Genomic DNA, 15,340 nt, shown 5'->3' with positions numbered 1-15,340 from the left:
ATATTAAAATTTTAGTTTTGGTCTTAAAAATTTTTGAAAGAGAAATTACAATCACTACCAAATTTACCTAAAAGTTTAAACTGATTTTCGAGTTCACAAAGGATTGAACTCTTGACTTTTTGAATCTAAAATTTTAATACTATGTCATGATACCACTCATTCCAAAACCTTCAGCTGATAAAAAAATATAACACTAATAATTATATCTCTAATACTCCCTAAACCTCCATTGTACAATTCCATTGGCTCCTCATACTTTTCATTATTTTTAAACTTTTTAATACCAATAATTATGCATCAAAATAATCTTAGGCTACCTACCTAACTGCCTTTCTTTGTCATGCGTTCTTCCTCCTTTATGTAACTTTTGTTCAACTTTGTTACCAACTTTTGAATGTTAATTATAATACAAGGTTGTAGCATGCATGTATATATGATTCATCAACTGCTTTTTCCGTTTTCCTTCTTCCTTTTGCCATTTTTTTTTAGTCTAGCAGACTTCCTTTAATTTTGCTTTCATTGATATAAATTAAAGTATACATAAAAAATTTTAGCTTTTGTCATTTCATATCAATCAATCTAATTATAATTAATTATAAGAAAATCATACTCTTTATGTATAAAGTATAAACAATAACGTACTATATATGCATCGACCCATTTGTAGTTGAAGATGCCCCATTATTATCAATAATCTAAAGATTAAGAACAAAGTTAACAGTACTATACGTTAAGTAATTACATATATATTTCAGTGATAAGTATATGTTTTTTATTTTCCTAATAATATGTCTGATAATTTTCTTAACTTGTAAGCCTAGATCTCAACCAAAAATAACTACTTGAAAGCATAGTAGATAAGTTTTTAACTTTTTTATGTATGTTTAGAATTTACTACTTTAGGATAAAAGAATCCAAAGATAAAACACGTTGGAGGGGGGAAATTAAAGTGTTTATTTACGTAATTGGATACATTATAAGGCAGAACATAAATTATTAACAACCATGCATATATATAATCCAATTATTGTTAAGTTGGAAGTTTCCATAAGATGCGTCTAACTAATAAATAAAATTTGTCACTTTTAGAATTAATTATTGGTAGCTCATGCCCAACCTAACACGTTCTTTGTTTCTATCTTATTAATGTACATAGAGGGCTGTTAGGAAAGTACATATAATAAACAAATAAAAGCAAAAAGCAACTAAAAAATAAAATAATATATATATAAAGGCTAAAAAATTTTGATATGGGAGTAAAATAAGTGATATATTTTAACATGGTAATTTTTAGTGTTTTTTAAAATTGTGGGAGTACACAAATCGGAGTCCGATTTGTGTTTAAAAAAGTGGAAAAAATTCAGAGTACATAAATCGGACCATGTGAGTTGTTTGATTTTAAAATTTTGCTTAAGAAATCGCATGGTCCGACTTGTGGTTGAGCAAATATGAATTTCCCAAACTAGAAAACGGACCCTCCGAGTTATTTGTTGTTATCAATTTTTTCATGAAATGTAATATACAACGCAACTCGGACCCTCCGAGTTGTTCCACTTACACCACATGGCTGTAAAGCACGTGTATTCCCCATGTTCGAGTTTAACACCACTTTTACTTCCTTAATCAAATTAAAAAACCATATATAAAAGAAAATTCAACTAAAATATAAAACTAAAAAAGTAAATAAAGTGACTCATTTTTTTATATGAAAAAATATTGGTGTTTTTGTTGAAAATGAGATTATTTGGTATAATTACATGTAAATAGATTTTGCAGGTGAAAAATCAACACTTATAGAGTGCATGATGGACATGTGTCATAATTCTGATAATACACAGGGTGTGTATTGGACACGTGTCATTATCCTAACAATACGCAAGATGCGTGTTAGACATATTTTTACTCTTCTACATTGCTGTAATACATTTTAAATATTAATATTCAACCAAAATATTATCTTTATTTCTATATTAAAAATAATTTGAGTTGATAAAAATAAAAGTGTAATAAAGAGCAACCTAAATTTAGTATATGATAATATTTTTAGCAATACCCAAATTATTAACAATACAGAAGCAACCATTTTTGTACTTCTAACAATCTGACTCTATCATTATTAAAGATAATAGAGAACCACACTTTACAAATTAATTATTATGAAGGAAAAGTCATTTTCTTTAAACACAATATCAGGTATCTCGTATTATTCGAGATGAGTTTTTGAAACCCATAAATAATACCCAAATTTCTAACAATATATAAATTATACTTAACAATAGAAAAATAGACTCATACTCCTTGAAACTACTCTCCATTCTTTTCAATATAGTTTGATAACTTGTCCTCGATTCACTTGTAATTATCCTAGTAAGGAAAACATTTGCTTGAATATATGGAAATCTTGCCTAAACTCTCATGTATCAATTGTTCTCAAAAGCACGTTACCTCACAAATGTCTTGAATTTTCTGTCATTCAATTTTAACATTTGTCTTTTTTCAGTTTTAATCTTCTCTGGTATTGATAAAGTGGTGTGGCAATTTATTTGACCATCAAATAAAATAGAATTTCAGTTTCTCTAATTTTCGAAAACAAATACTATCTTAAAATATTTTTTTAGTTAAGATAGAAGTTACGGAGTTTCTCTTTTGTCTGGTTTTATTTTTTCTTTTACTTGCTGTCTTTATATTTTTTTTTTTCTATTAGTCCTAATTCCTAAGTCACAAAAAAGGTGTGAGATTTAGAGTATTTTGACTATTTTTCATGTTTGATTTTATTTTTATTTTTATTTTGGTCTAATAAAATTTTATATCAGTATTTATAGGATCATATAATATAAATAATTTGCAACTAAATGTAAATTTTATCATTTTAATATTTAATTTCAATTCAACTTTCCAAACACTGTCACAATCAAATTCAAATATCCAAAAACAAAAAATAACAACAGACATTAATTATGTAAGGTAGCATATTTTAATTGGTTATTCAGCAAGGGGCGGATTTAGAGGGCCAATGGAGGTTATGATCTTCTTAGAAAATTTTAAAATTTTTATATATTATATAATGATGTATTTAACTTTAAAATTAAATTGTAGTATAGTGGTTAATTAAAAGAATTTTTGTCCCTATGATCTGAGTTGAAATTCCAATTGTTACATTTTGAACATTAATAGTGTATTATAATTTTTTAGGCCAATCATTTTTTTTAATTGTTTCTTCGGAGACTTCCCTTAAAGTCTCTGCAATTCCCCCATAATAAAACACAAGAATGACCATATATCCAGTTATCTGTAGTACAATACAATAGCACAATTTTATTTATTTCAACTTTAATAACAAATCTTAATAACATATATCTTAACAAATAGTTAACTATGATTGCATTATTTAGTTTCCTATTAAAAAAATTGGTTTCCTATTAAAAAAATTGGTTGTCTCATAAAACTGCATACTAATTTATTTTTTAATAAAATATACAATATTTATTTGTATTTATAGTTTCTATAACCAGGATCATAATAGGTTGCAAACAATAATGGTGATTTGTCCAAATTTGAATCATGTTGTAGAATCATACAAAGCACAAGAGACAAGCACATGCGTTGAGAAAATTACTGACCTTTACCGTGCGAAACGTCGTCAACGAACTCCATCAAGTTCCGTCAACAACTTCGTCGAACTATCGTCAAACAAGCTCCGTCAACACCCTTGTCAGCAGCGACGTCAGCACCTTCCTCGACCTACCAAGCATCAACAACCGTCTCCACGGTCACAAGCTTCTCTCCTAGGGTTTTCTTATAATTGTGATGTTGGGGTTTTATGGAAATCCACCATCTAAGAGGCAATTGAAAGATTTCCCTCCACGGCAAATGACGTCGTTTTTAACAACGTGGATGTGAACAGTTTAGCTCCTATCTATTTCACATTGCCCAATCAAGCACCTAACGAACACGCCATCTAGCTAACGTGCCAAGTCAGAGTGCCATTGTGACATGTTAGCATTTTTCGTCGAGACAAATATCCGCGTGGATCGCGTTGTGTTATGGAAGTAAAAGACAGGGGGCAAAATGAATCGTTTTTATTTTGAGAGGTCGCGTTATCATTTTTAAAAAATGGACAGGGGTCGGATTAGGAGTTCACTCTATAATAAACAAATAAAATCAAAAGGCAATTAAAAAATAAAATAATATACAAAAGAAAATTCAATTAAAATATAAAATAAAAAAGTAAATAAAGTTGAAAAAAATAAAAGTGTAATAAAGAGCAACCTAAATTTAGTATATGATAATATTTTTAGTTGAATATTTTGAATGGCCTAGAGAAAAGAGGTTGAATCACGGCCTCTTTTTATGCTTTTAAACTTGAATAGTAAGCCAAATTCTACAACATTAATTTTGTTGTATCTACGAGATGAATTATGTAAAAGACAATTTAATTTTGTCTCATAACGAATGAAACAAAAATAAAACAAAGGAGAAAAAAGTACAGTCATGTATCATAGTTCAACCATCTTGTGCAATGTGGCATACATCCAATCTCCACCATAATTATGGTAGGATTTCATAATCTTTTCAAAGATTACAAACACTAATTCCCAAGAATTCTATCCAATACTGAACAAATGAAACTTCTGACCAATCTTGATTTGACTAGGTTCACTCTTCAGACTCTCAACACTAAATGCTTACCCAACTTAGTAAGAAAAATCTTAGGTTCAAGAAACAAAACAGAAAAGATTATAAAAAAATAATGACATAATTTTTGGCTTTTCTCCAAGCTAGACTCTTTGTTTTTTTTTCTCAATGGCTTTTTTCTAATACCTCAGATAAACGTATTTTTCTATTAATTGAAACAAAGAAAGATAAACTGAAGAAAACAAAATGTTCAATGAATAACCATGAAAGAGAAGAAGTAAAACAGCTTAAAAGCTATAAGCATAATCCAATTTTAGAATTCTCAAATGTTGCTTTCCATTCTTAGTGAAATGCTCTCTTTAGTGTAGTCGCATTGCTTCCAAAATTTAAGACTTGAGTGGTGAGGTTGCTGAAAAAACTCAAATTTGTGGCAACTCCATATATAAACCTTCTGTTATAGAAGTTCTGATACCATAAATGTATCAAATCCAGGTTCAAAGGAACAGAACTAGAACATTAAGATTGAGAGAAACTGAGAGCAAACGTAGAGGAGATAAATGCTTAATTGCATTATTGACACTACAAGAAAAATCACTTTTAGTGGCCATTTATTTTGCTTTTAGTGGCAATAAAAATAGTCGCTAATACATTTACCGGCAATTATATATTAGCCGTCTTATGCTTTGTCGCTAAAAGATTTTAGCGGCAATTATAATATTTGCCGGTAAAGACATTTTTAATGGCCATAAAAAGTATATAACTTTTAGTAGCCATTTTCTTGGTAATTTATACGGCCACCAAAAGTAATTCTAAAATTGCAATGTTATTCACTTTTAGTGGCCATTACTAGGGGTGTTCGCGGTACGGTTTGGTTCAGTTTTTGAGGAAAAAGTCATCCGATCCGATTATCTAATTAAATTGCGGTTCAGTTTGGTTCGGTTTTTTCAATCAATTCAAAAAAATACTACCATACTATTTTACAAATTCATAACATTGAAATCGACCAACACAAATACACAATAGCTAACAAAGTCTTGGTCTAATGAAATTTAACGACAAAAGGAATTCAAATACAACAATTAAAGAAGTTTAAAAGTTCAACAGTCAACAGAACTGAAAATAAAAATAAAATTCCATTAAAAGATAGCCAAGTTATGGTGTCTTCTCGAATAAAACAGCTAAACTTAACGTAAACCAACCTGAAATAAAAAAGCAGTTACATAATAAGAACAACAATAATAATAATAATATAACACTAGTAGAAAAACATTCTAATCTAGTTATATATTCTAATAATAAAGAGAACAATTCATACCATAACAAGATGTACTCAATCAGACTCAACACCAGAATCTTCTTCATTAGGGTCAAGAGTGGGTGCAACTTCTACAAAATATATAAAACAAGAAATAATCATAACAAATTATATATATAAATAAAAACTAGATTAAAATAAAGAAACTTATAAGTCGAAGCTTAACTATACCTAATTCCAACTTCTCCAATTCCTCGATGAGTTCCTCAAGAACAAGTTTTGGAGAGTTTCGGAGCCAATTTTGTGTACAAATTAACGCTTCAGCTGTCATTGGAGTTAGAGAACTCCTATAATTATTCAATACCCTTCCTTTAGTACTAAATGTCGATTCTGAAGCAACTGTGGAAACTGGCATGACTAAGGCGTCTCTTGCAATTTGCCCAAAAATTGGATATTTAGTGGAATTCACTTTCCACCAATTTAGAATGTCAAATTGCATGCCACTCTTCTCTAAGGCCTCCATAAGATATAACTCCACCTCATTCTTGTTAACATTCTCATTGAATTGCATTTTCTTCTCAAATTTCATAGCAAAAGAAGTTTCATGTGCCTTAAGCTCTTGTGTGCCAATTTTAGGAGGATCTTGGTGAGTAGATCTTTGATAGTTACCAATCCCACCAAACAGCCTATAGCTATTAAACACCTTGAAAATAGTCTCCTTTACCTTTGAAGTCAAGAATTTAGCATCTTCTTTTTCATACAACTTTTCAAAATCCCACTTAATTGAAGCTTATACCTAGGATCAAAAACCACTGCAATGAAAATCATCATGTTTGTGTTTTTTATATTTCCCCAATACTAATCATACTTGGACTTCATTTTCTCAGCCATGCTTGAAAGCACTGGATCATTTTCTTGATAGCACAAAAATTCAAGATTCTTTTTTGCAGTTTCCAATTAACATCAATGTAATGAGTAGTAAGGCAAAGGTAGTTCAAGTTTTGCACAGATGACCAACAATCAGTTGTCAAACAAACATTTTGATTTGGTTGATTAAAAACAGACTTCAACTTAATTTTTTCATTCAAATAAAGCTTCCAACAATCCCTAGCAATTGTGAGCCTTCCAGAAATTGGAAACTTGGGTTGCAAACAACTCATATAATAACGAAACCCTCCCCCTCAACATGCGAAAAAGGTAATTCATCCACAATAATCATTCTAGCAAGCGCTTGTCTATAACGATCAACATCAAAAGATACAGCAGAAAGTAAACTACCTATCCCTTTCCTATCATCTTTTATCGCATCTTGAAAACAAAGAATCTTTTGGGTAGGATCTAATGCCTCCTTTGGAAATTTTTTGCATTGCGACAACAAGTGATTTTTCATGTTACTGGTGCCATTTTTATGTGTATCACAAGCATAACTAGCCCCACACCAATTACATTTAGCTCTAGGGTACTGTGGATTACTAGTTTCATCTTTAGTAAAGTGATCCCATGTCCAAGACCTAGGTCTACAAGGCTTTCTCTTACCTTCGCCGGTCTCAGTTTCAGCGGAGTCATCAACAGGAGCTTCTTCAACACCCCGCCTTTTCCCTCGGCCTCTACTAGCAAGCTTCCTTGTGTTTCTATGAGGAGCTGGCACAGCAGGCAATGCAGTTGAAGATCTGATGCTTGTTGATTCATTCAGCAGAGGAACTAGCGGCAATCCAGTGTCGCCCATATTTTCAATTGAACTGACATCAAACTGCATAAATGAATCAATAACCAGCTATGAATCAATAAACAGCAATGATTAAAATAATTCAACAAACTGAACATTACCTAACAAACAGCAAACAATGATTCAACAAATAGCAAGTCAACAACAATGAATCAACAAACAATAATATGAACAATAAAGTAAACAATACCAATGTTGAGTATAATTTAACCAAATTAACAGTAACAATAAGGTCAAAAATACCAATAGCAAACAATACCAATAGCAAGGTTAAACAAAATCAGGTTTTACACTAGTAAACAACACCAATAACAACAAACAGCAACAATTAATCAATGATTTAACCAAATTACATACCTGACTCGGTGGCTCGGACTCCATATCTAACTTGAATCGGTGGCTGGGTGGGAGACCGGGAGGAACGTGGGTGCTGTGTTGATTGGTGACTGGCGGATGCTGCTTTTGAATCGGTGACTGGGTCGTGCTCTGCTACTGCTGGTGCGAAGGACGAGGGTCGTTCAAGCTGTGGCTGGGGCTTCGTTCTGTCCGCTGCGAGGTGGTGGGAGACTGGGAGGAACGTGGGTTCGCCTTCGTGAGAGGAGAGCACGACTGTAGAAAACATGGGTGGCTCAGTGGCTAGGTGCACCGGCGCGACTGTGAGAGGAGAGCGCGACTGTGAGAGGCTGAGAGCTTTCGATTGGGGTTGGGGTGGGAGAAGTGAGAGAACGTGGGTGGCTCAGTGGCTGGGTGCACCGGCGTGACTGTGAGAGGAGAGTGCGACGGTGAGAGGAGAGCGCGACGGTGAGAGGCTGAGAGCTTTCGATTGGGGGTGGGAGGCGTGGGGTTAGGGATCAGCCGCTCAGGACTCGCGCTGAAGGGAATTGGGGGTGGGGTGGGGTGGGGGGGAGTGGGGTTGGTTTTTTAGGGTTTTTTACTCCACCGGTTCGGTTCGATTCGGTTAGGTTTTCCTGGTCAGAACTGAAAATTAAACCGAACCGCAAAAACTGCAAAACACATTTTTTTTTTCTCGATTTTTTCGGTTTTCGATTTTTTCAGTACGGTCTGGATCGGTTTTGAACACCCCTAGCCATTACTATTGTTGTCAAAATCCATTTTACCAGCAATTTATACCTATCTATCTATCTATCTATCATCTATGATAACTAACTCTGAACTTATTTTACCGGAAAATCTTGTGTCCTAGACAGGTATTGATTTAATTACCTATCTATCTATCATCTATGATAAATAACTTGAACCCATCATATAAAAATGCTACTAACAGAACTATCATCATGAATACACCAAATTGCACAATATAGTGGTAATGTATCTAAAATCACAAATTTAAATAGTAATTATATTAATCAAACATAATATTCAAGCAATTAAACAAGCGCATAGACACAAATAAAGAGAAATTATGAAACTATACTGAATAAATGAAGCAATTAAACACATCAATTTGAATAGTGAGAATAAAGAGAATGTGTATTTTCACTTCAAACAACCACAGAAACACAAATCAAATCATAGGCAAAAGTAAAATAAAAACAAAACGAAATGGATCAAAGTAAAGAGAATGCGCATAAGAGTTACTTGCTACAACGAATTGCTACGATGCATTAATGAAGGGCAAATGTGACAGCGAAAATAACAAAGGTTGGCGACTATGACGGCGAGGGCAACAACGACTGAGACGATAACGGTAACATTGTTCGCTGTCTAGAACAGCAACGCGGATCTGAGTGGATCTGGCACGGATTTGACCTAGATTTGAGGCCGAGCGTGGAAACAGGAAGACAGAAGTGCGTGTAGGATGATAAGTGGCGATCGTCGATGATGGCAAGGCCCGGGACGGTGGTAGTAGGTGGTTGTCAGTGGAAAAAGTTGAGATAGAGTGGGTTTTCAGGGAATGGGTTATCGGAGACAAGGGTTCTTTCTTTCTTCGATGGATTTGCAATTTAGGAAATTAAATAATTGCCAGTATTAATTTAAAAAAATAAAACAAAAAGTTAAAAAATAATAATTTAGTTGAAATAATAATAATTACTATTATAATATATAATAATAGTGTCAAATATATAATTGTCACTAAAATTTTGTTTTTAAACTTTTTTTTATGTATTTTTTAGTGACAATAATAATAATTGTCATTATAATATATACTATTAATGACAAATATATAATAGCTATAAAAATATAACTTAAATAAAAGAAACAGTGATTATTACGTTATTGTTTTTAAAAGTTTATTGCTAAAACTCATTTTTCTTATAATGTGGAGGCTTAGTAATGTAAACAGGATGAGAGTACATGAAGAGTACATTATATTTGTAAAAGTTCCTCCAACATATTAATTAAATTTAACACAACCATTTTTAAACATTCAAAATAGTGTATTAAGGAATTTTTTTCCATTTATTCTGGATTACACAAAACAACAAAATTAAAAACCATAAACTCTTATACTCAGTTTTCTGGAATTTTTACCTTGAGCTGTTTGTTGTCACGTGAAGCCAGGTCGTGTGCAAACTCCTGATCATTTAAAATATTTCTCCAATTGCTTGGCTTATGTTTCTCGACCCCTCGAGTGAGGACGTCTACTTCTTTCTTCTATTTCTCCTTATACTTAGACATTTTACTACACGATAATACAACAGCAACATTAACCAAATTCAATGACAATTCTAAGACATCAAACGGGATAAGAGTACATTATATCTACAAAAGTTCCTCAAACATATTAATTAAATTTAACACAACCATTCTTAAACGTTCAAAATAGTGTATTAAGGAATTTTTCTCCATTTATCCTAGATTACACAAAACAACAAAAATTAAAAACCATAAACTCTTAGATTCAGTTTTCTGGAATTTTTACCTTGAGCTGTTTCTGGATCATTTAAAATATTCTTCCAATTGCTTGGTTTATCTTTCTCGACGCCTCGAGTGAGAGCGTCTCCTTCTGCTTAGGCATTTTACTGCACGATAATACAACATAAATATTAACCAAATTCAATGACAATTCTAAGACATCAAACGGGGTGAGAGTACATGAAGAGTACACTATATTTGTAAAAGTTCCTCAAACATATTATTTAAATTTAACACAACCATTCTTAAACATTCAAAATAGTGTATTAAGGAATTTTTCTCTATTTATCCTGGATTACACAAAACAACAAAAATTAAAAACTATAAACTTTTAGACTCAGTTTTCTGGAATTTTTACCTTGAGCTGTTTGTTACGTAAAACCAGGTAGTGTGCAAACTCCGGATCATTTAAAATACTCCTCCAATTGTTTGGTTTATGTTTCTCGACGCCTCGAGTGAGGGCATGTACTTCTTCTTTTTTCTATTTCTCCTTCTGCATAGGCATTTTACTGCACGATAATACAACAGCAACATTAATCATATTCAATGACAATTCTAAGACATTAAATGGGATGAGAGTACATGAAGAGTACACTATATTTGTAAAAGTTCCTCAAACATATTATTTAAATTTAACACAACCATTCTTAAATATTCAAAATATTGTATTAAGAAAATTTTCTCCATTTATCCTGGATTACACAAACCAACAAAAATTAAAAACCATAAACTCTTAGACTCTTACCGGATGTCATGTGAAGCCAGGTGTGTGCAAATTTCGGATCATTTAAAATATTCCTCCAATTGCTTGATGTATGTTTCTTAACGTGTCGAGTGAGGGCGTCTACTTCTTCTTTCTTCTATTTCTCCTTCTGCTTAGGCATTTTACTGCACGATAATACAACAGCAACATTAACCAAATTCAATGACAATTCTAAGATATCAAACGGGATGAAAGTACATAAAGAGTACACTATATTTGTAAAAGTTCCTCAAACATATTATTTAAATTTAACACAACCATTCTTAAACATTCAAAATTGTGTATTAAGAAATTTTTCTCTATTTATCCTCGATTACACAAAACAACAAAAATTAAAAACCATAAACTCTTAGACTCAGTTTTCTAGAATTTTTACCTTGAGTTGTTTGTTGTCACGTGAAGCCAGGTCGTATTAAAATATTCCTCCAATTGCTTGGTTTATGTTTCTTCGACGTCTCGAGTGAGGGCGTCTACTTCTTCTTTCTTCTTAGTGACAATTAAATAATTGTCAGTATTAATTTAAAAAACTTAAAACAAAAAGTTAAAATAAATAATAATTTAGTTGCAATAATAATTACTATTATAATATATAATAATAGTGTCAAATATATAATTGTCACTAAAATTTTGTTTTTAAACTTTTTTTAATGTATTTTTTAGTGACAATAATAATAATAATTGTCATTATAATATATAGTATTAATGGCAAATATATAATAGCCATAAAAACATAACTTAAATAAAAAAAACAGTGATTATTACGTTATTGTTGCTAAAAATTTATTGCTAAAAGCCTAAAACTCATTTTTCTTGTGATGTGGAGGCTTAGTAATGTAACACCCTCACTATCAGAAGTCACGCTTCCGGCTGCGCCACTCTGATAGGAAGAAGTATTACGACTACTTTATATACTAAATACTAAAATAGGAGCCTGTGACTTGACACTGTATCGCTGATTTCTTAGAAAACCAAAAATAAACACTTTATCTTTAAGAAAAAAAAAATACAAACAGGCATAGATTCATATACAAGACTCCTTACATAATAACTCATAATATACATATAAAAGATACAATTCCTATCCCTCTTACAAACTTGTAATAACAAAGACGAGGGGAAAAAAATATCTAGTTAATACATCTTATAAACCAAACGCAGTATAACTCTTCTTAATGCTTCTTCACCCGGTTCCTGAAAAGGTAAAACTGTAGGGGGGTGAGAACCTAACCACATGGTCTCACCACAGAGTTTCAAAGTTGTCATAAGAAGATATTCAATAAGAAAACTGTTTTCAAGCTCAGTGATTATCAATGCCTTAGGAATCTTTTAAAAACCGATAGGAAATCGTTCAAAACCTTTTCAAAGAAACAATGTTTAATCTTTTAGAAATCCGAAACCTTTCATTTCTTAGAAGAAAATCTCAATCAGAAACCAACCACATAATCAAACAACACAATCATTAATTCAGCACCAAAGTTTATTCTCAAATGTAGCACGCCAGGACAAACACAGACAAGACAGACAAGGAAAGCACAAGTAGGTAGCAGTTACAGCAAATAGTTCAAGTAGCAGTTAAGAACAGTTTAGCAATTAGGCAAACCAAAACAAGTTCAAACCCAAGCAAAGCATACAAATGCATATGATGCATGCAGAAATCAAACCCGGGCATCCGTCCTAACGGCAGTAACATCACTCCGAGCGATTAAGGCAGCAGAGACACCAACAATAATAAGAATACTGGAACAAAATAGAAGCAGAACAAATTCAAGAAAGGAAGAAACAGTTACCAGTAAATCTGGCCTGGTTTCGGCGACGACATATAACTAAGTAACTCACGAAAATAGAAACCCAAGAAGACAGAGGCTTTAGCTGTGGTCTCCGGCGACGCAGCAGCAACCTGGGTGCAACCCCGGCGGGCCCAACAGCTTCAGTGACAACTCCCGGCAAGCACAGCAACTCTAATCGCACACATAATAACCGAAACTCAATTATATAACAAATACCACCATAAATTCCTCAGTAACTTATAACAGAACGACGATTATGGATGTTCGGAATGAAAAATAGCTTACTGTAATTAGGGGACCCATGGAAACGGAACAGCGGCGGCAATTCCAGCACTCAGAAGAACCGAAACCAGCCTAAACAAATCGGGTCAGTACTAAAATTAGAACCAGATGGGGTTTGGAATGGTAAGAGCGTCCTTCTGCAACTGCAATAGCATTTTTCAGCATCCTTCAATGAGCAGAGATAGAACAGTAACGGCAACTCCCACCACCGTCACCTCCTCTCTTCCGGTGACCAGCTCCAGCGGCAAGGACGGTGAAGGCTTCAGCGGCGACAGCCATGGGAGCTCGGCGCGAAGCTGACAGCGACAGGAGACACGAACGGCGGCGATTCCTCCCGCGGACGCAGCTGGCGGCGCGAATCGTTCTCCCTCTGCCCGATCTCTCTCTCTCTCCTCTTCGCGGCATCGCCGGCGACGATGGTGACGGAAGCTCGTGCTCCTTCCTTCCTCAGCGACAACGACGCGGCTCGTGGCCCTCGTGAACGGTGACGATAGGGCGTGGGTCCTCTTCCGTCCCGTTGCGCCTTTCATCTGCGAACCTTCTCTCTCTCGCATGCGGCTGGACTAGCGGCGACGGCGGCAGCAAGACCCTCCGCGCGCCAGCGCGTTCTTACTCTCTTCCCACTTTTTCTTCTCAGTTTCCCCCTCTCCTCTCTGTCCCTTCTCTGTTCTCCCTCTTCTTTCTTTTTCTCTTTTTTTTTTTTTTGTTTTGTTTTGGTGAAAGGGGTGAGTGGTTGAGGGTTTTGGGATGGTGGTGGCGGTGCTGTTAGTATTAGGAAGCTTAGGGTTTAATTTGGGAATATTTGGGTTAATTAGGATTTGGTAATTCTAATCAAATTAGGGTATATTTTATTAATTCGAAATCTAATTTAATCCCTTGAAATTACTTTAAAAAAAAAATATTACTTAATTATCAATTTGCTAATTAGATTTTAATCAAGTATCTTAATTTAAAATTAGAGATGATATAATTTATTTTTATGAAATTAAAATATTAAATTCTAAAATCTCAATTATTTAAACTAAATCATATAAAATTTATTATTTTACAACTGCTAAATTTTATAATTTAAGTATAGAAAATTATTCAATAATAATGAAATTAAGTAAAATTTATATTTTAATTATCAAAATCTGATTTAATTATTTTTAATGAAATAATTTCTGAAAATAAAATCTCTAATAAATAAATAAATTTAAAATTGGCTCATAATAAAATTTTTTTCAAAATTTTTGGGTCTTACACCCTACCCCACTTATAAAAATTTTCGTCCTCGAAAATTAGTGTATTACAAAATACATTACATGGTTAACACTCTGTAAAAAGCAAAAAAACTTTAGCATTCATATTTATATAGTTTCAAATACTTTGTTTACCACATAGCATAAAGATATAAGGGTAGGAGTGCAATCGCAAGACAGAAATTACAAAGCAAGCTTGATGCAAATGACGACGTGGTTCAAACATGTAGTGGTAAGACAAGGTGGGGATAGGTCATAAAATAGGCTGGGGTCAAAACGACGTGCTTAACATTCACTCACTGATCTCGCACCAACTCAGATATTCAACTATTCAACTTTCAACATAACTCATCTCTACCATTCTTAATCGTATTTCATCGATCAATTCACCCGAGGGTTCTCAACTTTGTTAAACACTTTGCAAACCTTACTACTGGTCATAAGTCCCACATCAACATAACTCTTTCTCGTAAAACAAGGTTTCACAACTCCCTGTGATGTCATACCTCTACGAATTTTACCTTTTACGTTCATCAAACGTGTCCTAAAGGACTAATGTGTCATTTACTAAGTCTAACGGTCGCACAAGATACCAAAACTAATCTCGAGTATATTCAGAAGGATAATAGACCATAGAAAAGAAAGAACAGTAACAACGACCGTGTTCGCGAGAATTTGAAAGAATTGTGAAAATCACAAGTAGACAAGGATGAACAAGTAATAAAAAGTGCTGGAAAGAGAATCAACTGATAACTTTAAAGGTAACTCTTGAAT

The 15,340-nt window shown here is 33.2% G+C and overlaps 1 protein-coding gene and 1 long non-coding RNA gene across 3 annotated transcripts; both read right to left on the bottom strand.

Moving 5' to 3' along the window:
* On the bottom strand, positions 5,581-11,735 carry LOC110262640. Of its 2 annotated transcripts, XR_002347527.1 has the most exons (8): positions 11,633-11,735; positions 11,239-11,381; positions 10,852-11,002; positions 10,501-10,600; positions 10,110-10,260; positions 6,122-7,640; positions 5,951-6,021; positions 5,581-5,834 (listed from the first exon to the last, which is right to left on the bottom strand). XR_002347527.1 is itself a non-coding variant. In XM_021103059.1 (4 exons), exons 1-2 carry the CDS (start codon positions 7,995-7,997, stop codon positions 7,047-7,049), a joined length of 618 nt encoding a protein of 205 aa, XP_020958718.1. In that variant the 5' UTR covers positions 7,998-8,330; the 3' UTR covers positions 5,581-5,834; positions 5,951-6,021; positions 6,122-7,046. The 2 variants fall into 2 exon arrangements, 1 of the variants encoding a protein (XP_020958718.1); XM_021103059.1 differs by lacking the exons at positions 10,110-10,260; positions 10,501-10,600; positions 10,852-11,002; positions 11,239-11,381; positions 11,633-11,735 and adding an exon at positions 7,974-8,330.
* LOC110262639 lies at positions 12,938-14,239 on the bottom strand. Its single transcript, XR_002347526.1, has 2 exons — positions 13,329-14,239; positions 12,938-13,214 (listed from the first exon to the last, which is right to left on the bottom strand). It is a non-coding gene; the product is annotated as an uncharacterized LOC110262639 (long non-coding RNA).

This window comes from Arachis ipaensis, chromosome B05 (genome assembly GCF_000816755.2).
Source record: "Arachis ipaensis cultivar K30076 chromosome B05, Araip1.1, whole genome shotgun sequence".
NCBI classification, from domain to species: domain Eukaryota; kingdom Viridiplantae; phylum Streptophyta; class Magnoliopsida; order Fabales; family Fabaceae; genus Arachis; species Arachis ipaensis.
The sequence above is the reverse complement of the archived record's forward strand: the minus strand, read 5'-3'. Positions and strand labels throughout refer to the sequence as shown.